Source organism: Drosophila gunungcola (genome assembly GCF_025200985.1).
Source record: "Drosophila gunungcola strain Sukarami chromosome X unlocalized genomic scaffold, Dgunungcola_SK_2 000050F, whole genome shotgun sequence".
Taxonomy (NCBI): Eukaryota; Metazoa; Arthropoda; class Insecta; order Diptera; family Drosophilidae; genus Drosophila; species Drosophila gunungcola.
Window position 1 is genome coordinate 110,789 of NW_026453194.1, and position 20,688 is coordinate 131,476.

The 20,688-nt window shown below is 46.3% G+C and overlaps 4 protein-coding genes across 4 annotated transcripts; 1 reads left to right on the plus strand and 3 right to left on the minus strand.

The window, feature by feature from the left end:
- Positions 1-261: 261 nt before the first annotated feature.
- Positions 262-19,515, plus strand: LOC128261085 (ceramide synthase). Its single transcript, XM_052994537.1, has 4 exons — positions 262-945; positions 15,433-15,889; positions 16,689-17,018; positions 17,736-19,515. The coding sequence occupies exons 1-4, from the start codon at positions 584-586 to the stop codon at positions 17,832-17,834; spliced, it is 1,248 nt and encodes a 415-aa protein (XP_052850497.1). The 5' UTR covers positions 262-583; the 3' UTR covers positions 17,835-19,515.
- LOC128261068 (uncharacterized) lies at positions 5,814-9,262 on the minus strand. The gene has a single exon (XM_052994507.1). It carries the CDS (start codon positions 8,933-8,935, stop codon positions 5,948-5,950), a length of 2,988 nt encoding a protein of 995 aa, XP_052850467.1. The 5' UTR covers positions 8,936-9,262; the 3' UTR covers positions 5,814-5,947.
- Positions 9,489-15,423, minus strand: LOC128261065 (uncharacterized). The gene is made up of 2 exons (XM_052994504.1): positions 14,850-15,423; positions 9,489-14,763 (listed from the first exon to the last, which is right to left on the minus strand). The coding sequence occupies exon 2, from the start codon at positions 14,611-14,613 to the stop codon at positions 9,622-9,624; it is 4,992 nt and encodes a 1,663-aa protein (XP_052850464.1). The 5' UTR covers positions 14,614-14,763; positions 14,850-15,423; the 3' UTR covers positions 9,489-9,621.
- LOC128261092 (DNA replication complex GINS protein PSF3) lies at positions 19,119-20,423 on the minus strand. The gene is made up of 3 exons (XM_052994547.1): positions 20,237-20,423; positions 19,772-20,166; positions 19,119-19,699 (listed from the first exon to the last, which is right to left on the minus strand). The coding sequence occupies exons 1-3, from the start codon at positions 20,328-20,330 to the stop codon at positions 19,559-19,561; spliced, it is 630 nt and encodes a 209-aa protein (XP_052850507.1). The 5' UTR covers positions 20,331-20,423; the 3' UTR covers positions 19,119-19,558.
- Positions 20,424-20,688: the final 265 nt, after the last annotated feature.

A 20,688-nucleotide genomic window follows, 5' to 3' on the forward strand; every position in this document is an offset into this window, starting at 1 on the left:
ATCCTCAGTTTTTCATTTTTTTTATTTCGGCATTTATAATAGCCAATAAATTTTACAGTGATCGAAGTGCGTTTTGTTTTTATGTGGTAATTGGGTAATTTTAAAGTTCGTACAAGAAATGAAGTGGAACCGTTACCAGTGTGCAATAACTTGAGTGATATTTTTCGGTGTGACCATTTGTCAGTACTCGTTAGAGATGGATAAACACATAGTCTAAGCCGATAATTGAAAAACATCAATGGCATCGATGCTGGCATCGATGTTTTTTCACCTCTAGTCCCTGCACGGGCACACTGTAAACAATCAGCACGACCCATGAGCCCTCGCACCGCGCCGCCAGATTCTCCAGCTCCTCCCGTTCGCCCAGCCGCCATGTCCCAGACGCAGTGCAGCTTGTAAGCAGCAGCAGCAGCAGCAGCCGCCGCCGAGATAAGTCCGCCCGCAGTCAGAAGCGGGAGCAGAGCGTCCGGAGTGACCGGATCCCCCGGTTCCCGCAACAGGTTGTGCCCCCTACTACATCCCATTTGTGTGCCCTTTTGTTACGCCAAGTGAGCGGCCAGAGATTGGAAGTGGGTGCAGCAGGATGCAGCAGCGCCGCCCTCAGGCGAGTGGAGCCTGCCAGGTGGAGCAGACCCAGGATGAGCCCAAGGAACACTCAGTGAAGAAGCCGACGACGCCGCCGCCGGCGCCGCGACGCGGCTGCTACTTCTCGCTGGCCTTCTCCATCGGTTCGATGGGATTGGCCTGCGGCAGCCTGTGGCAGATCCCCAACAGCAGCGATCGCATCTCGCTGCAGCGCGGACTGGTCCTCACCTCGCTGGGATTCATCTACTTCGTCTCGCTGACCGACTTCTGCAACAAATACCTGCTGGAGACGAGTCATGGGCAGAGGTTCCGCCGCAAGTACCGCCTGATGATGTCCGACGTCCTGGAGATCACCAACAAGTGAGTACCCGATGGCCGCCCAAGCGTTCGTCTATTGATTTTCCCGCAATGCCGCCCACATACACGCACTCACTGCACTTGCGTTATGCAGTGGGTGGGCCTCATCTTCTGGGTGGCACTACGCAGGTCCCCACTTGCCCCTAAAAACCTCCCTGTCTCTCGCCCTTCCCCCAAATTCAGGTTGACCCTATGATTCATGCAATCGCATTACGCGCTCTCAATACTTATATAATTCTATATAAATAGAAATTTGCATTAGGTTAACTATTTCGGTGGGGTACATAACCAGTTGGTTCGATTGATTAGAGATGAATGGTACAATGGCGGTCATAGGTACAGGTACTTAAGGTCGGAAATAACTTGGCAAAGGTACGGTTATCTCTCACCTCTCCCAGTGATCAACTTGACCTCTAAATTTAATCAAATTAGGAATTATTTGGTGTTGTAAATGTACAATATATTCAATTGAGTACACGTTTTTAATACTTATATAAGTAAGTGTTTGCATTTGGTTCTTAACTATTAGTTTCGTTTGATCAGAGATAGATGGTAGTGTACAGTTCAGGTACAGGTACTTAATCTTGAAAATAATTAGGCAAAGGTACAATTTATCTTTCACCTTTCCCAAAAATCAAATTGATCATATGGATTCCATGAAATTATTAGTTAATGGATGGTTTTAAAATTACTTAACATCATTTTTAAGCATTCAATGATTTGTTTGTTTACTGTGCCCTTCCTAATTTTAAGAACCGATTCAGTGGCCTTCCTATTACTTTCTGTTTTCAGACACATTTAGACATACTGTCCCAGCTGAACGTTCGCTAATGTACATAATTGATTACGTTGTTATTAAAGCTTAGAAATGTTTGCATCATGTATTCTACTTAACTTAATTTTCTAAGCTTTCAATGATTTGTTAGACTTGCCTAGAGTTGTTTAGTACCGAATTTGTTGTGTTTTTAAGAACCGATTCAGTAGCCGTCCCATTACCTACTGTTTTCAGACAGTTTTAGAGATATTCCAACTTAAAGTTCGCTAAACTTAACTGATTACGTAGCTATTTAAGTTTATAAGTATTTGCCTTAGACATTAGGTATTCTCACTACCTTTTTACCTCATCGCGTAATCAATTTCCCGCCTTAGAGAATGCACGATTCACTCAATCAAATTAAGCGTTCAAATCGAGTATTTGTTGTAGGTAAATGTTTTCATAAAGTTCAACCAGAATGCGATTATTTCTTAATAGAAAATGCTGCTTTCATTGGTACCCTTGGCCTTATCTAGGCATTTTACCCAGTTTAAAGTACTTCTCGAGTGGAGAGTACCCTTCCCATCGTCGTCTGTATACAGAGAGATATAGAGAGATATAGTATATGTCCCAGCTGGAGTGTCCCCGACATTCGGCAATGGCGTTCCTTAGCCGAGGCGCTGATTTATATCATCATCTCGCACAGCGACATGCGGGTCAAGGTCTTTTGGCGGGCGTGGGATGTGGGAAGTGGGAGGTGGGGAGGGGGATGGCTTGGTGACGGGGTGGCGGGATAGAACGGGTTTGACTCAAGGCGAGTCGGTTTTGAAATGAATTTTAACCGGTTGAAATCCCATTTAACCGGACTCTATCAACTGAGATAAACGTCCTAATTTGGCACTCTTTTCTTCAAGATCATTTCGATCTTCCTTGCTATTTTCCAACAACTCTGACATATTTATCAACTCAGAACTTTTATCTTTTATCAACGCTTGAATCCAGAACAAAACAAAACGAGAATCAAATTTTTCAGCATTTCAATACGGTTGATTAAAATACTCAAGCCTTTAGTTTTAGTTACTACTAATTTCCAACTACTATTGCCCAACTGTTTTCCCCGCAGCCCAAAGTGTTAATTAAACTGTGTGTGTGTGTGTAGAATTGTTTAGCATTTACATATGTACTTGTCATGATGAAACAGAGAGTGCCGGTTCATATATTATAGCTATATGTGTGTGTCCAGGTGTTATACAACCCGATCTCTGGACGGGAATTGGCTCAATCTATTTCATCACTGCCATAAACTTGGATAAGCGCACATCACATGCTTTCTATCGCGTTCTCTTTAGAAGGGGTATCACCGATTTTTGGGTTTATTCTGGCTTCAATATATAAAATAATATAATAATATCTTGACCATTTGTTATTAGATCGCATTTCTAAGTCGAATTTTAATTGGAATTCAAATTGTTGTACTAATGTTTTATTATGTTATTAAGTTCTCATAAAAATTATATTTGACTATTAGGAAATATGTTTGTTCTCTTGATATTTAGGTCAATCGCTGGTAGAGAAGTGCCTTAGAAATGCATTCATTTTTAAAAAACAAGTCCGAAAAATGTTATTTGAATTTAATAGAACGGTTTACATTTTTCCCAAACAAATTATATTTGAATATTGAAAAATTTTGATTTTGATTAAATCAATAGCTGGCAGAAAAATGTATTATAAATGCATTAATTTTTAAATGTTCTTCTATAGTCGAATTTTATAGAACGGACTTTAGTAAATATATATATTTTTGTAAATGTGCAGTGAGTGTCTCTTAGTCGGAGCTTGCTGAATCTGGCTTTGATCATGCAATAATAATCACTTTCTCGGCAAATCTTTGCAAATCAAGCGGTCTTTCAGCATCTTCTGTGTGACCTGGCATACTCATTTAATCATTGAAGTGTCCCCATCAGCCGACCCAATTTCCTGGCTGGCTGGCAATTGCTTCCCCACGATCGTTGTAAGTCCAACGGACGCACTTCACATCCACGTCGCCGATAAGGCAATCAGCCCGGTGCTTTGGCTTTGTGGACTAGCGACTGACGGCTGGCGACTGGCAACGCCTATCTGTTCCTATCGCCTATCTGTATTCCGTCCAATCGATTTGGGTGAGCGAGTGCATCTGTCGCTGATAAGCGGCATGTCGTTAGATGTAGTTAGATGCTTAGAGTGTGAGACCTCCTCTATGTAAACAATTTGCGGGAAACTTTTCCACCCGCCGGCCCTTGACTTTCAACCATAAGTCTTAATTGGACATAGTTGTGGCTATTTTTTGTGTTATACCCCCAGCTAGCTGGGCTCTGGGCTCTATGCTCTATGCTTGTTTTGGATTGCCGGCGACGTCCGACGACCCAGTAACCGATATCTAAATCACATTCGATTCGCATGCGATTGCCCGGCAAGACCCAACCCAGAAAAGCACCCAAGCCCATGCCCATTTCCATGCCGATGCCCATGCCCATGCCCATGTAGTAAATACTTTGTATGTGCGCAGGCAGCATATTGACACCTTTGGGGCCAAACATTAGGTAGAAACGGCGGCGCTTCTAATTGGAACTAATGCCTGCATTCGATGTGGGGACTTTGCCTCGGTTCTGTTGGGCTGTGTCCGATTGAATGCTACTTCCAGGGGTGCTGCCGGCAGGGTGAGGCACTGGGGAGGGTGCGTCCAGGTTAAGTGATCACTTTGCACCAGTCGGAATCACGTCTAACTAATTGATTGCGTAGGCATATGGGGCACAGGCCATAGGTTTGTGGATGACAAATATACGATAGATTTAATATCAATATTCACTCACATTTGCAAACAACTAACTAAAATATATAGGAAAAAAAAAAAAAAATAATTGAAATAATAATCAAAAAGAAAGCAAACTTTTGCCAGCCGAAGCTTATATACACTTGTTACAATTACAAAAATAAAAAACTCTATAGAACGACTATATTTCGATGTGTATAAAAGCAATGAAGATATATCGATTTTCGATTAATTTTCCTATCGTTTTTCGGTTTTCATATAATTTAGAAAGTAATTCTAAAGTCTCGATCTATATTCGTATTTGTTCCCTTGGGAACTATATATTATAGTTCCAGTTTATATACTATCTGCAATAGAAATAAACTTTTGGGAATGTTTTATTTAGATAGCTTTAAAACTGAAAGGCTAGAAAAACAATAGATTCTTTTTGAAGCTACAAAGTTTAAAATAAACAAACAAACAAATGGAATACAATTATTTTCAATTATAAGCATGTATAATATATATATCAGAAAGTTACGTAACAGCCCAGACAGAACAAAAAGTATGTAATGGAAATAAACTAAACACTTAATAATATTAAAACATCAACCAATTGTATTATTTCCGAGCCACTTAAGCGTAATTCAAAGCTATTTTGATGAGTCCCATTATCACGAGGGTAGGGCTATCGCTTCCTATTGCTCTGTGCCCCAGTTCTTGTGCTAATGACCAACATCCTGGCATTGAGCAATCGCCCCAGCAGGGCCTTGACCATGTCCCACCTCCCTTGACCTTTGCAGGTGCGCCTGGTGAAGTCATCGCCGCCTCCATCATTGGGTTGAACCCTCCAGTCGAAAATGTATGGCCCATGAGAATATATATGTGGACTTTAATAAACATTCTGGTGTGCAAGTTTTTATGTTGGAATAGTATTTCTACTAGTTTTCTTAAGTAATAACATTTTTTAGCGTAAGTTTTACGCTTTTAGTGCCTTAAAAAATGGGTTCAAGTGGTTTGTTTTTTTCATTTCAGGCTTTCCTTAATTTTAACAATGAAATACGTTACTCAAATCAATCAATTACAAAAATAATTTTTGGAGGTTTGTAACCTATTCATATTAAAGCTTCAGTTTACTTCATAACAATAGGGTAGAGAACTAAACTCCGCGATTGCTTACACTTTCAATCATTTTTAATCTAGTGGGCTACATAAATCAATGAATAATTTCTGTAGCCATATTTTGAGCAGTATTATTGAAACATTTTTTTTTTTTAATTTTACAAAAAGATTTTTTATTTTACAAACCTATTTCTATTAAAGATAATGTGAATTGTACCAAAATTTTGTTTTACTTTTAAATTTTCAATAATTAAAAAAAATTCCAAATATCTAGTGGGCTACGTAAATCAATGATCAATCAATCAAATTCTGGGGCCACACTTTTTCCTTTGCGGATCTCTTCACCTGCGACCCTTGACCTTTCCCTTGGACTTGACCTTGCTCTTCCGTCCTTTGGACTTGCTCCTGTCGCAGCAGCTGCTCGAAGTGGAGCCGATGCTGATGGAGCTGCTCCTCCTGGTCGGGGCTTCACTTACTGTCACCTCGCCTGGATGAAAGCTCACTGATTTCACCATGACATTGGGTTTCTGTTGTCGTTTTACTGGAGAAAGATCCAGCAGCAGTTGATCAATCTGATCCAGTTGGTGCTCCGGCTGCTCCTGCTGCTCCTGCTGCTCCTGCTGCTCCTGCAGCTCAATATCATCGTAGGTGATGGCCTGAATCATGGGCTCGCCGGGAAGCATGAAGCCCTCCTCTCCGGCCTCCATAAACTGCACCGGCGGATGATAGGAGATCGGAGCTCCGGTGGCCGTGCTCAGGCGATTGGCTTCCGGTCGATAGTTGACCAGCGCTGGCAAGCGGCAACTGGGCTTCCAGATGGACGCCACCTGTCCCAGGGAGGGCATTGCATTCATTTCATTGATGGCGTCACCGCCGCCTCCAATGCCCAGGAGGCATTGCTCTGGTGGAGCCAACTGTTCGTCGCCACCGGCGGCGTGTGCTAGGCGATTGGAGCACCGACGACGACGACGACGACAATGATGATGGTGGGGTTGATCCTCGGGATACGGCATCTCAGCCAGCCGCTCCATCATGGGCTTAAAGCGGGCCTCCAGCTGGAGTGGTGGCACCTCGTACGGCGCATTGAGCGCTGCCAGAGGGTCTGGAATTAATGTTTCCCTGGCATCTGGTGGATCCTCCAGCGGTAGAGGCATTCCGCCCAGAGCCCCTAAAGCCGGATCCATCTCTGGCGCCTCCCCATCTGCCGCTGTCTGCTCCCGATCTCCGCCAGCTTCCTGTCGCTTCCTCTTCGATCGCCGCAAGGAGCGGCGACGCAAGGGCGACGTCGTGGTGGGTGCGTTGAGGTGGCGCACCATCGGACGGTACAGGTAGCGCACCACCTGCGGCTTCTTGCCGCGCTTGAGGGGAATGGAGACGAAGTACTGGTAGCTCGTGTCGATGCCATCCTCCATGGTGCGCGGCACCTTGTGCTGCTCCTTCCGCACGATCCTGCCGCCAGTTGTTGGGGCATCCGTCGGTTGCGCCACCGGAGGCGAAGGCGGAGGAGCCACATACGGACGTGCAATGGATGTGGCCGGCCGGCTGGTCCTGTTCACCGAAACGGACTGGCTGATTGTGGCTGGAGGTGCTCGCTTCGTTTTGGCTGCCCTTTGAATGTATGGATTCGTTGACGGGCTTAGAGAGGACAAACCGGACTGAGGCCACAAAGAACTTCTGGGCGACTGTGGACTTGTGGACTGGCTTTGAGATTGATTTCTTTCCAAGTTCCTTGGTTCATTCATATATTTACTCAAACTATGCCTGGCCTGTTGTGCGCTTGGACCGTTCCTAAAATGATTCGTCTGCTGTTTGCCTGCTTGACCCCTTGGCTGATCTCTATGCAAACTTGCAGATGGTTTCTTTGGTTGCTCCATTGCTTGGATAAGCCATCCATCTTTGGACTGCACTTTGTTTGCCGACTCAGCGGACTGGTATTTTGGCTGATTCATGAGCAGATAAATGGAAGGCTTCCTTGAAGGAGCCTTCGCATCCACCTTGGATGACTTATCCCCATCCTTCGACGGCATCGTCGCCGCCTCTTTCAGTTGAGCCGTCAGTTGATTGACCACATGATTCACCGACTGACTGAGGGGGCTGATCACCTGAACCCTCGGAGTGAACTTTGGGGGCGCTATTATTGATTGGCCAGTCATGGCCTGTCCTTTCTTGGCTTGTGGCGTCTTTGGCAACTTGCCCTGCTCCTTCTCCTTGGGAATTTCCGGTTCCGCTGTGGTGGGCATGATCTTGATCACCGTCGCGGTCAGCTTGATGGCCTTGCTTCCCTGCTTGATGACGCTCTGCACTCCCTGCACGCTGCTGTTACTGCTGAGACTACTGCTCTGGCTGCTGGGATTCGTGGCTGGGTGTGAGCTGGAACAAGGACTTGTAGTATGGCTAGTGCTCATCCTTGGACTCTGAAGGCGACTCAAACTGGGACTGGGACTGGGAGCGCCGGAAATCATGCCTGAGACCTCGATGGTATCGGGTTGTATCGGGGCTACGGCTTTGGAAGCATCTAGGAGATCCTCCTGCGACGGCATACGACTGAGAGTGGCAGGGTTCCTGGAGCCACTGGCTGAGGGACTTGGACACCGACTGGCCAGTTGAGAGGGCAATCTACTGGACGGCCAGTTGGAAGTCCTCGTCCGCCGCGGATGCATCTGGCGCAGCTGGGCCTGCAGCAGCTCCTCCTCGTGCATGATTCGCTGGCTGGGTACACAGAATATGCGCGAAGATCGCACCTTGGTCTTGGCCGGACTCACCTGGCACAGATCCTCGAGCTGGTGCACCTTCTCCAACCGCCCACTGCTGCTGCTCCTCGCCAGATCCAAATCCAAATCCAAATCCACATCCTGTTCATTGCTCTTGGCCTGCTCCAGGCTGTTGTCCTCGGAGGAGGAGGTCTCGCTGCACGGGACGAATCTCGGCGACGGCATCATGATCCACTTCACCTCGTTTATTTGGCGGGGAGCGGGAATCCTTACCGGAACCGGAGCCAGAGGTGCTTGTCTTCGACGCATCGTGGATGTGGCCGTTGTTTGGAGTGTTCTAGTCAGACCACCAACACCGCCAGTTGCTCTTTTGGACAGGACTCCGCTTAATTCGGTTGCTATTGTCGTAGTCCGCTTGGGTGCTCTTGCTCCACTCAATGGGACGCAATTGCGCCTGGCTGCGGATGGTGGTCCATCAGTACCACCACCCGATCCTCCTGATCCTTCACCGCCCGATGATCCGATGACTCGCTTCCCCTCCGGCTTTTTGGCCTTGATCATCTTCGATCGATCCGGCGGATTGCGACGTGTGCCGCCCAAAAATGTTGACATTGCCATTGCACTTACGCTGAAAATTTTGAAGACGATCTTTTTGGTCGAATGGGAATTTTAGCTGTTCTCAAATTTACACTGTGTGGGTTTTTGTTCGATGGTTAAAAACGATTTTGATTAATTTTTGTTCGATAATCTAACATAATGAGTGCTATATACGAGAAATAACAATGACAGATAATTAGAAACCTACTATGGTCTATGATTTATAAACGGATCAAGTTCCAAATGGGATAACTAAAAAATGGGGAAAAGTTAGCTTACTAAACAACACTTTATTTTAACGATTTTGATAGATTGCCAAATTTTATAAATTATTTTAGTTACCTTTTGGGAAATGATTAGCAATAAAACCATTGGCAGGTCTATCATTCATAAGGTTGGCAATTTAACTTAGTCTAGAAGTATATCATTCATAAATTTAGTAATCCATTTCAACAAAAATTCGAGTTTGGGATCTTAATACATCATCACATAAATCCGAGTTTATGAACTCAATCTAGAAGTATTTATTAAACTTAATATCTTGAGAACTATTATTCATACGATTAGTAATCCACTTCATATAAATACAAATTTTTTGAAACTTAGTGCCGACTTTAAACTTTATTCCACATTTATTTATATTCTATTGTCTTTGCTTACAATTTGACCTCAGGTTATTGCGAAGCATAGAGAAATTGGGTTTCTACCTACGTCCTGCGCTTGTATCGCGGCCTGGGCAGATACTCGCCGAGGATTTGCTCCTCCAGGAGTCCCGTGTAGGTGGATGGAAAGGCCATGGTCTCCTGCGCGGGACTGCGCATCCGCCTGTGCCTTAAGTCCAGGCAGTCATCCGCATCTGCGTCATCATCACTGGCGGACGAGGTGCCGTGGCTCTGGTGTACTTGTGTAGTTTTCGCTAGAGTTTTTCCCAGGATGGTGACTCCTCTGGGCTCCGGTTGTTGTGCCGTTTTAGCCACAATTTCAGAGGCAGCATGTTTCGCTCTCAAACTGTCCAGAAAGATGGCCAGTGGCGTGGACGTCTTAAAGGGCTCATCGACAAGAGGTGAAGCTCCTCCAGTTTGCCGTCCTCTTTTGGGAATGGAAGTCGTTCTCCTGTGGGAATCCATATCAGAGCCAAAGAAACGGAACTGAGACGATCTTCCACTTTCCCTTACTCCAACTGATTGTTCCCCATTCATGTTTCGTCGGTCATTGTAGCTGTTGGGCATTCCATCCGTGGGCAAGTAGTAGTTACATTCACCTCCTTTGTTGGGCCTCCTTGAGTAGACGTTGAAATTTGAGTAGTTGTTTCTGGGCAGCGAGGCCGAACTGTATGGAGCCTTCAGAGGTGCTGCCTCCATTGGAAGATTGCAGTTGTAGTCTGGTCGATTTCGCTCCTGTTCCACCTGTTCGCCACCATATCGAGCACTTTGCTGGCTGGGCACCTCTCTGGGGTCGATTGTCGTTTCGTGGTAATAATCTTCTTGTTGATTGCTTTCTCTAGGGTTGTGATTGTGTCGCGGTCTATGGCGACCTCCCCCCAAAGCATTCACCAGACCACGAAGTCCCTGAGCTGCGGCGGTAATGGCTCCAGCTCGATCCCTTCCCTGCCTGGCGAAGCTATTGGCTTGCCTGGGATAGGGGTTATGCCTTAGGTCATCATCGTTCTGAATCCCCTGCATTGGGTAGTTATGCGCCGTGTAGTGTGGCGTGTTTTCCACCAGCTCATCCCATCTTTGGTTAGTATCGCATGGACAGTGATTGTGGGCTTGGTACTCTGGAACCCACTCCCTGCGTTGTTGTTGCACTGCTAAACTCTCAGCTGGGTAGTGATGGTATCTTGTGTAGAACTGTTGGTGTTTCTGGGGCGGAGGACGTTGGGTGCGCAGTAGGGTGCGGGCATGGTGGTGCTGTTGTGGCTCCCACCTCAGAGCGGTACTGAATAAAGCTGGCTTGGTTCGTCTGCAGTCACACGCTTGTGGGGATGGGTTGGTGGAGGGCTGGAGATATGTGTTCTCCACTGGTTGTTGGTCTGAAGTTTGAGGCTGATAGCTGTAACAATAGCACTGCTCCTCCTCCTCCTCCTTTGCATTCAGCAGCTCAAGGGGTGGATCCACACTGGCCACCGATGGAGCTGGAGCACAGGGACACCTCACACTGTCCGTGTTGGAGCTGAGTGCCCGGATGGAGCTCTTCGAGCGCAGGGAGCGACAGCTGCACTGCCGTCCTGGCACCTGTGTGTCCGTGTAGTAGCGACGACCCGTCTCCAAATGCGAGGGTGCTCTGGTGGGATCTACCCAACTGAATCTGCCCGGAACCAAAGGAGCTTGCCATTGGGTCGGTGGCTTTTCGTTGACCGACTTCAAGTTCGAGCATTGATACTGATCCTCTTGTTGCCACGTTCTTGAATATTGACTGGAGTAGGCATCGGAGGTTGGAGCATAGGATGAGTTGGACTGGAGGCTCCGCCGGCGCTCTTGCATTTTCGAAGCATTCTCGCGAGTCTTTGGTGGCGACCAGTTGGAGGTGCCTGAGATGTTGTTTGGAGCTGGAGCTCTCGAAATGCAGCTGGCCTTGGACTTGCAGTAGTCACTCACTGCACTGAACGCCTCTGGATGCGATCGTCCAGAGGAACTGGCGGAGGAGCAGCGCGAAGGTGCCCACCTCTGACTCCGCCTCTTGCTTGCACTCCAATTAGATGGCCTGGGATCTGGTCGCCAATTCCTCGGACGACTGTCCCGGGGGCAACTAACCTTTGCCTCTTGCTTGTTCTTTGGGGATGGGGCTCTCGGCGATCCTCCTTGTAAAGTGTATGGCTTCCTATTACTGGGCTTAGGGGAATAGGTGCTGCTTTGGCTTTCCTTTTGTTTGTCGCTTGGTATCTCTTGGGGTTGGCCCCTCACCGAGGGAATGTCACTTCGCGAAGAGGCTTCCCTTGAGGACTGCACTTTCTTCTTCCTGATCTTCTGCATCTTGGGAATTTCGGTGGCCGCATAAGTGATGTTCAAGTGCTTGGTTGGACTCTGTTCCGGCTGCTGTGCTGCAATGGCCATTGGCTTTGGTTTCCTTTTGGGCATGGTTGGCACTTTTACTTGGGCTGCAGGATTTGGCAGTGAGGCATCAGTGGTCGCTGGTTCCTCTGACCTGGCAGCTTGCTCTTTCGTTTTGGTGGAAACACCCTTCACCTTGGGTCTACCTGGAACTTGAGTGATAGGTCTTGGCCTCTTCTTGGCCACGCGCCGCATCAGCTGGTGGAAATCATTGGCCAAATAGCAGGCCCGAACCCGATGGCCACACTTGGAGTAGTCCGTCTCGGTGGAGGACTTCCTGGGAATCCTGGTGCTTCGCTGCCGTCCCCGCTGTTCCGTCGGGCAAGTGCACCCCCTGACGGGCGGCAGTTGGAAGGCCTCCTGGGGCAGTCCACACTGGCAGTCCGCCTGGCATTGTGACGCCACCACAGACGTCGCCGGCGGTAACATTGCTCCCTGGTTCCATTCCGCCAAAGTTCGTTCACTTGCGGGCGTGCGAAAGGCCAGGGTCTGTTCGCTCTCCACTTTTTCCGTCTGGGTACCAACTTCGGATGGGACGGGGGGTCTCAGCGTGGTGCTGCTGTCCCTGTCCACCTGATCCTCGGTCAATCGCTGCCGCTCCCGCTCCCGCTCCAGCTCCCGCTCGCGTTCCTTTTGCCGCTTCTTGTTCTGACGCATCTGGCCATACCTCTCCCGGTTATGCTGGTAGTTGGCGTTCAAATTGTAGAACAGGTGGCGACCCGGCTCCATGCAGCGCTTGCAGATGCCGGTGAATCCGCCGAAAATGCCCTTGTTTGGTGGCTGGTGCTCGCTTTTGGTTATTACGTTTTGCGGAGAAGCAGTTGAATGATCAGTTGAATGAGCAGTTGGATAAGCAGTTGAATGATCGATTGAATGAGCAGTTGAATGAGCAGCTGGATGAGCAGTTGAATGAGCAGATGGATAAGCAGTTGAATGATCAGTCGAATGAGCAGTTGGATAAGCAGTTGAATGAGCAGTTGAATGAGCAGCTGGATAAGCAGTTGAATGAGCAGCTGGATAAGCAGTTGAATGAGCAGTTGAATGAGCAGCTGGATAAGCAGTTGAATGAGCAGTTGAATGATCAGTTGAATGAGCAACTGGATAAGAGGTTGAATAATCAGTTGAATGAGCAGTTGAATGAGCAGGTGGCTGAACCGGTTGAAATGCAGGCGAATCACCTAGTGAGTGAGCAGGTGGCGGAGCGAAATTTGAGGGAACACAGGCTGTCCCATATGGCTGTCTTGGCCGGCGGAAGCAACTGCCGAACTTCCTCCGTTTCTCGGGGAGATTGCTCGATTGGTCGTCCGACTGCCTGCTGACCTGCTGGTCAAGTCTTCGCCCCTGCTGATCCACCGACCGGCGACTCTCGGCGGGATTGGGATTGGACGATTGGGATTGGACATGCTGGCCAAGCCTTTGCTCCTGCCGCTCGTCGTCGGAGTAAACCAGAAATGGTGGGTGCTTGTAGCCATGCCTCCTACGCCTTTGTCCCTGCCGCTCATCCTCGGAGAAATTCGGCTCATCCTTAGACTTATTCTCGTTTTCCCTACCTAGGTGGCAGGATTCATTGGCGCAGGTGTCGTTGCTGCAGGTCTTTATGACCCTATCCGGATGGTCCTTGCGAGATCTCGCAGTTCTCTTCTCCGTTTGTCTCTTAGCGGGTGGCTCCTTCTCTGGCACTCCTCGGGACTCAACTGACGGCCAAGTGGGAGGCACAATGGCAGTGCCCGCCACCGCATCGTCGCCGAGGAAGCGCGGCTTTAAGTGGGAGTGCTCCTCGCATGGACAACAGGCCGCCGTCTCGCCCCAGTGCTGCATGGAGATGCCGTAGAGCGGACAGACCTCGCTCATGGCCGCCTCGTAGCTGGCCAGGATGCGGAAGAACTCCGGCGAGATGCGGCGAAAGAGGGCCGGATCGAGCCGCCGTTGCGGCGCCTGTCGCAAGTCGAACTTGCGGCGCTGGCGCGGCAGCAGCGGCTCCGTCCGGCGTGCTGCCAAACACTCGCCGGCCATGGGTTGTCCATCGGCCTGGAAGGGGCAGTCGTACGGGGCACCTGCTCCTCGACTCCGCAGGCAGGAGCAGCTGCCTCGTCCGTGCAGCTTCTTGCAGCGCCGGGGACTCGGGCTGCGCATTGGGAATTCCTCCGTTGGGCCTTTGCCGATCAGGAAGGGATTACCCGGACTTCTGGACTCCGTGGCGGGCAGACATGTGGCCAGCTTGCTCACTGGCCCCCCATCTGAATCCTTCCTTTGGCCTGCAAGGCCTGAACTTGCCTGCTGGCGATGAAGAGAGTCGCTGCCCTTATCCGCCGCCAGTCCATCGCTCAGGGCGGCCAGCTCCTTCGGCGTGAGCTTGTCCAGGAAGACCTTCTGCTTGCGGAACCACTCGGTGGCCAGATCGGGCACCAGCAGACGTTCCGACCTCCGACTTCCGCCGCACAGGAGCCGCTCGAAGAGGGAGCAGCGCGACGCCTTGCCTTCGATGGACGACGACGAGGGCGGTGACGGTGGCGGTGGCGGTGGGAAGTTGGTCATGCCCCTCACGAGGAAGCGGTCCAGGCAGCCCGTGGAGCGGGTGGTGCCGGTCTCCAACAGCTGGGACAGGTACTGCCGCATGGCCCTCTCCGGTCCGCGATCACACGGCTCCATTTCCGGTGGCTTGAACTTGGGATGAGGATGCAGATGGGGGGGCTAGATGGTTTTCTGCTCGGAATTCAGTTATTGTTCTTTTTTTCCTTTCTTATTTTTGCGGATGGGATGACGTCTTCCAGTTGGTTACCAAAAATTTTGAATTATTTCCTGTGAATATATGTATATGTATATTATGTTATGTCGAAATCTGAAGGTCTAGTTGAAATTTAAGTCGATTGTCTGTAATAACTAACACCAAATATGGAATATACGACATGGCATCATGCCGCAGAGTTAAAGTCTAAATGATCGATCTGTTTTGCTTTAATAAATGGTAATAACATGAATAATAGGTGCTAGATTACAACTTTAAAAGGATAAGCAACTCCTAAAAATTGTAGATGTATAATATGAAATTTGGAGAAAAGGTTTCTTAAGCTTAAGTTTCTTAGCTTTACATGTAATTAAGCAGATTTCTTTATTCATTGAGTACAGAGAAGCTCCGTAAAGATGTTGTAGAGGCCAGTTATTAAGCGGCTTATGTTTATGCGGTCTATATCTATCGACATACCAAACATTTTCAAAATCGCACAAGCTAAAGTTTGAAATATTCAGTGACGTCACGGCAAGCAGTTGGATTTGCCTTCATCTATGTTTCTTCCCAACAGATGGCGCTTTTGTCTTAATGGCTCGCCACGCAAAATTTGCTGGCGACATCTGCCTAAGAAAAAATGTATTTTAAAAATGGTTAATATAGTAACATTTCTTTCTGATTAAATATGGGCATATACATATGTATGTAGTTAATGGTCTCCAAATGTTGTTAATTACTTTCAGAATCGTTTCGGCCATCCAGGCTTCCTTCTCCTTCCTCGTGGGACTCATCGTCTGCAAGTCGACGTGCACCAAGTCCTTCGTTTATGCGTCGCACTTCTTGATGGAGGCCTACGGTTGGTTCGGCACCGCCTACTTTATGTACGACATCTGGTCGATGTACAAGGTCCACACCCAGAAGATCGCCGACAAGCTGCACCTGTTGCGCATTACCAAGGGTCAGGGGACGCCGGCGAGCAATGGCCACGCCAACGGCAAGGTCAACGGCCAGTCCCCCACCTCGGGTGGCAACAACAACGGCAGCACCCCGGGCACCCCACACGAGATCTGCGACTACGACGGCGCCTGCGTCCAGATTCCCAAGGACGGGCGTTGGGACTTCCTCAAGTATGTCGTTACGCACCCGGTCATGATGATTCACCACGTCTTTATCGGCACGTTCGGGCTGCTGGTGGTGACGGTAAGATCAAGTCGGATATAGTAGTTATACTGTGTTTTATAAATGTATACTTTTCTAAAATCTGGCCACAAAAATGTTCCTGCACGTCAGCGTTTTAGAAAACTAACCTCGAACTCAAAATATTTGAATTCTTTTTATTTTTTGTTCAGCAATAAAGGGCATTCATGATTGCAAAACGAATAAAAGATTTAATTTAGCGGAGCTATAAGTAGAAAATGACGACTACTTCGTTTTTCATACCTTTGAATTAAAAATTATTTGTTTAAAAAATGAGGAAATTAAACATAAATTAAAAAATAAAAATATATTTAACTCCTCTTAACTAAGCTAGTTGTTAAGGAATTTTAAAAGATAATCAATGAGGTTACAAACCTATCTAAATAAATAATTTTCCAACTTTTAGTTACAGTTTCTAAAAAAACGATGATGTAGTGGATCATTTTCGAATCCATTATAAAATTATTATTTTATTTATGTAAAAGCATAAGGATCACATTTTGTAACACAGTATTATTAAGGGCGATATGATATCTATGGGTCCATGTTACAACGCCTGGTGCAATAACGCCTGCAAGTAATATTGCATTAAAAAAAGTGCAACTGACTGACAGCCTTTAGTTTACATAAAAATATTGATTTCATGCTCATAATAATTTGTTTTTTATTGCATATTATTATATCACAGCGTGATATTGAGTTTTTGAGTCGTTATGACACTCAATATAATGCAATCACGCCGAAAGGCGTACGATGCTGAACGATGGTCGCATACTTATCCCAAACTTGGTTTCCATTGCAGTATATCCGCGGCGGTGGGCACTGCATCTACAGCTACATGTTCATGATGGAGTTCTCCACGCCGTTCGTCTCGCTGCGCAGCATCCTGAGCACCATGCGGCTGAAGGACTCGCGCGTGTACATCGCCAACGGACTGCTCATGCTGGCCACCTTCTTCGTGTGCCGCGTCTGCATGTGGCCATACGTGATGTGGCGCTACAGCCTGGCCATCGAGGCCGCCTCCATGTGGGCGGCCATGTGCGGGCTGCCGCGGGGCTGCCTCGTCAGCATCGCCATTCTGTTCTTGCCGCAGCTCTACTGGTTCTACCTGATGGTTTTGGGGGCCCTCAAGGTGAGCGATCTCTCTGCCCCCCCAGCACTCAACTAATTTAGAAATAAAATATTAGAAAGAATTAGGAAGAAAATCGCCAAATCGGGTTGGTAATAGTAGTAATAGATATCATTTTCATAAAACATGGTTTATTTTCAAAATCATTTTGATTTATTTTCCTTTATCTGCTATGACGGACTTTAATATTAAATAAAATTATTAAAGACTGTCCAAGATAAACGTTAATTATAAAAATCTGCCTGAGACATATATCACTTAAAACAAGTCCTTGTGTAGGTGACTTATTTGTTCAAATATAAGTAGTTTTGTAATTTTTCGCTAAATAAACCAATCAAACAATTTGTTTCTTAATGACAAAAATAATAAAAATCACTGATTTATATTTTCTAAGTTATATTAATGTAAAATCAGTCATGACTTTTATTTTAAACGCCTTTAATAACAGTTATAGCTCTTACTTAAGACTGTTATTTTGTAGGAAATAAAATACACATCTAAATAATATTTAAATATTTAAATGACTTGGAAATACTTTTTAAATTGTATTCTAGAGATTTTTAAAAAACTAAGTTATAATTGTATTAGAAAGTTCCTAATTTTAATGACAAAAAAACATTTTTGAAAAAGTTTTTTAATAACTTACTATTTATAATGGAAATGACATACATTCTATATTTTTCTATCCCGCTCAATTTCGTGTGTCCTTGTATTTTTCAGGTCTTTCTGCCGCAGAAGCGAAAGCCGCCCAACGCCGTTCTTCCGGCCACAATAGCGGCCACGCCCATCCCCACCGCCCTCGTAAATGGCAAAAACTAGTGCAAATTGTAACCTGTTTGTTTGTATCCATGTATTTATTTTGAGGCAGAGTTGCAGCCGCTTCCATTTTGCGGAGATCTTGCTATTGTTTATACATTTTTAACAATTAATTATACAACAAGGACCCGGACCCTCTACCCACAAGACAGACGCGTCAGGACGGACGGAAATTGAACACGGAACCGGAATTGAGAGAGGATTACAGAAAACAATGCGACCAGGGACAGATGTTTAGTTTTAAAAAGACATAATTTACTAAAACAAAAAAAAAACAAAAAAACATGAAAAACTAAGAACAAAAACGAAAACAAAACTAAAACCAAATGCAGATGAAGCGAATAAACTATGTTGCTTATTTTTTGAAGCAAGCCCCTAACCATAAACAAATTAATGTTGCATTCAATTCTTGCTATATCCAAAAAATCGATGTTGTTAATCGCCCCGAAAAAATTGTCAAGGGGCAAGCTTGTGCAAATGACATAATCTGTTAGAAATATTAATAGCGAAGATAACTGAAAAGCATATTAAAGCCAAAAAGATTGGCCAGATGTATAACTAGGAATGTTCGATGCGAATATAATACTGCATTTGCCGGCCTTGATCGATTGTATAGTGATCAAAAACGATATATGTAGATATCCGGGGACCGTAAAACAATTTTTGTGTTTTCTGAGATAAGTAAAACAAGCTTCTAAAAAAGAATGAAACATTGTACAGTAGGTTGATAGTTTGTTTAACTAGGAGCCGCCCAGAGAACAAATGCAGCCAATCTTTAAGTATATCATAATCAAATAAAATATACAGTACCTACACCTCAATCATGTAATTCCCCAGAGTAATATGAAGAGAAATAACAATTATATTGTATACGTATTTTGATTTACTTGATTTGATAAACTTGTAGCATACGATACCATTTTATAAAACTTTACATTTTTGGAAATGAATATATTTTTGGACAAGTCCATTGCGTTTATCTGTGGCAATCACATTTGCCAGATACCATTCGTTTGTGCAAACCATTATTTAAATTTAATTAAAAAATTAGAGTTTTATAAGCGGAAACCACATAAAAGTTTATTTTACCACCAATAACAAATACATTTGGTTATTCTTGGCCCTAAACTTAGTTTGTTTAGTTAACCAAGTCTAGAAATGACATTTTCGTTGAGAACTCTTCCAAGATACATGAAAACACAGCCCAAAAGCTAGAAAATGTATACGCATTACGGTCCCTGAAATATATAAGTCCTATTGGTTGCTTTTGACGAACTACTACCTATGTATGCTGACATTGGTGAATGTTTATTTGTGAAATGTATGTGAAACTAGCACAAAATCAAATTTTAATTGAGCTTACAAGATTATAATTATATATGTAGTTAACTATTTATATGTAATAATGTGGCGCAATGTCGCATAAGGATGCGCGTTTGTTTGGCTTATTGCCAAGTCCAATTGGAAAGCGCGGACTGGACCGGCAGCTCCTAGGCGAGTAGTTTAAGACCGGCCCCAGATCGGAGGCTCAGTTATGTGTAGATGTATGCGATCCCATGTACTTTTAAACGGTACAAACGGACGTAGCCGAGTGCGTAGATGAAGTGTATTTTTGAGAGGTATGGCGGCTGCCCTGTGGCCACCAAAAGAATGGACGAAATAAAGTTGCTACAGTTCCAAGACATCTGCCTGGACTAGTTTACTAGTTTGCCGGATGCCGGGATGGATCATAAGGTGGCCCGCTTGCTATTGGGCAGGACCTCGCCCTCGTCATCGCTGCGATCCGCCCGCCGCCGCTTCTTCTGGTGCTCCTCGACCAGCACCGAGGTCCGGATCTTGTTGCCCGTCATCTGCAGCCATTCGATGTACTGTAAATGAGTGAACTTGATTAGTAAGGTTGCAATTCCGGATGCCCTTTCCCCCCCCGTTAATTTGCCCACCTGGCTGTTGGTGCGCACACCCGCCTCATGGAGCTTGGCCTCTATGTTGTCCAGCCGGTGCTCCGCCTTGGCCGCCTGGCCGTCGCTCTTGGAGATGTCCAGCAAGTGGCGCACCCGCTGTCGCAGCGTCTCGAAGATGATGCGCCCGATGACGTGGTTGCGATCGTAGGGCGTCAGGTAGCGGCCGAACTCGTAGAAGTACGGATGCAGGCGCCCCAGCTCGATGTGGGTGGTCTCCGCCTCGCAGACGGCCTTGTGCACGTTGCGGTAGATCTCCGGCACGGAGACGGTGAAGTAGGCGTTGTTCACCTTCAGCTCCTTGATGTACCAGAGCGGCAGGTTGACCGTGCGCCCGGGCTCCAAATCATCCGTATCGGCGCCGGAGTCCAGGAAGCCTGCAAGTCACCGGGGAGTTGCATTTAGTGGACACCCAAAAAAAAGCACTACTCCTCGCGTGTCACTCACCCATCCGCTGCAGCTTCGTGTTCACCCGGCACTCCACCTTCTCCTGGGTCACGAAGATGTCCTCGATGGAGTAGTAGTTCGGGAAATAGTTCATTCCGGCGGCTAAACTATTATCTTATCGGCTGTAAACACAAGAGTCGTTCATTTTTGCGCGGTTGCCAGGGCTGCAGAGTCAGCGGGCGAAATGCGAGGGTGGCAAAAATACCGAATCCGCATATGCTAGTGCTCGAAAGCGGCGGATTATAATTATACGGAATTACCACAATATAAAATATAAAAACGTTTTTGAATGTTGTTAATCAAACATTTTTAATAAGCAGGTAAATAGTATACACACACACACACACCGACAATGTTTGTGTAAATAGGTTGACTTATTTTTTCTATTTGTTGCCCATGGTATATTTGTTGACTTTCCAAAAATCTTCAAATTTTGATTTTGAAAGCTCGCC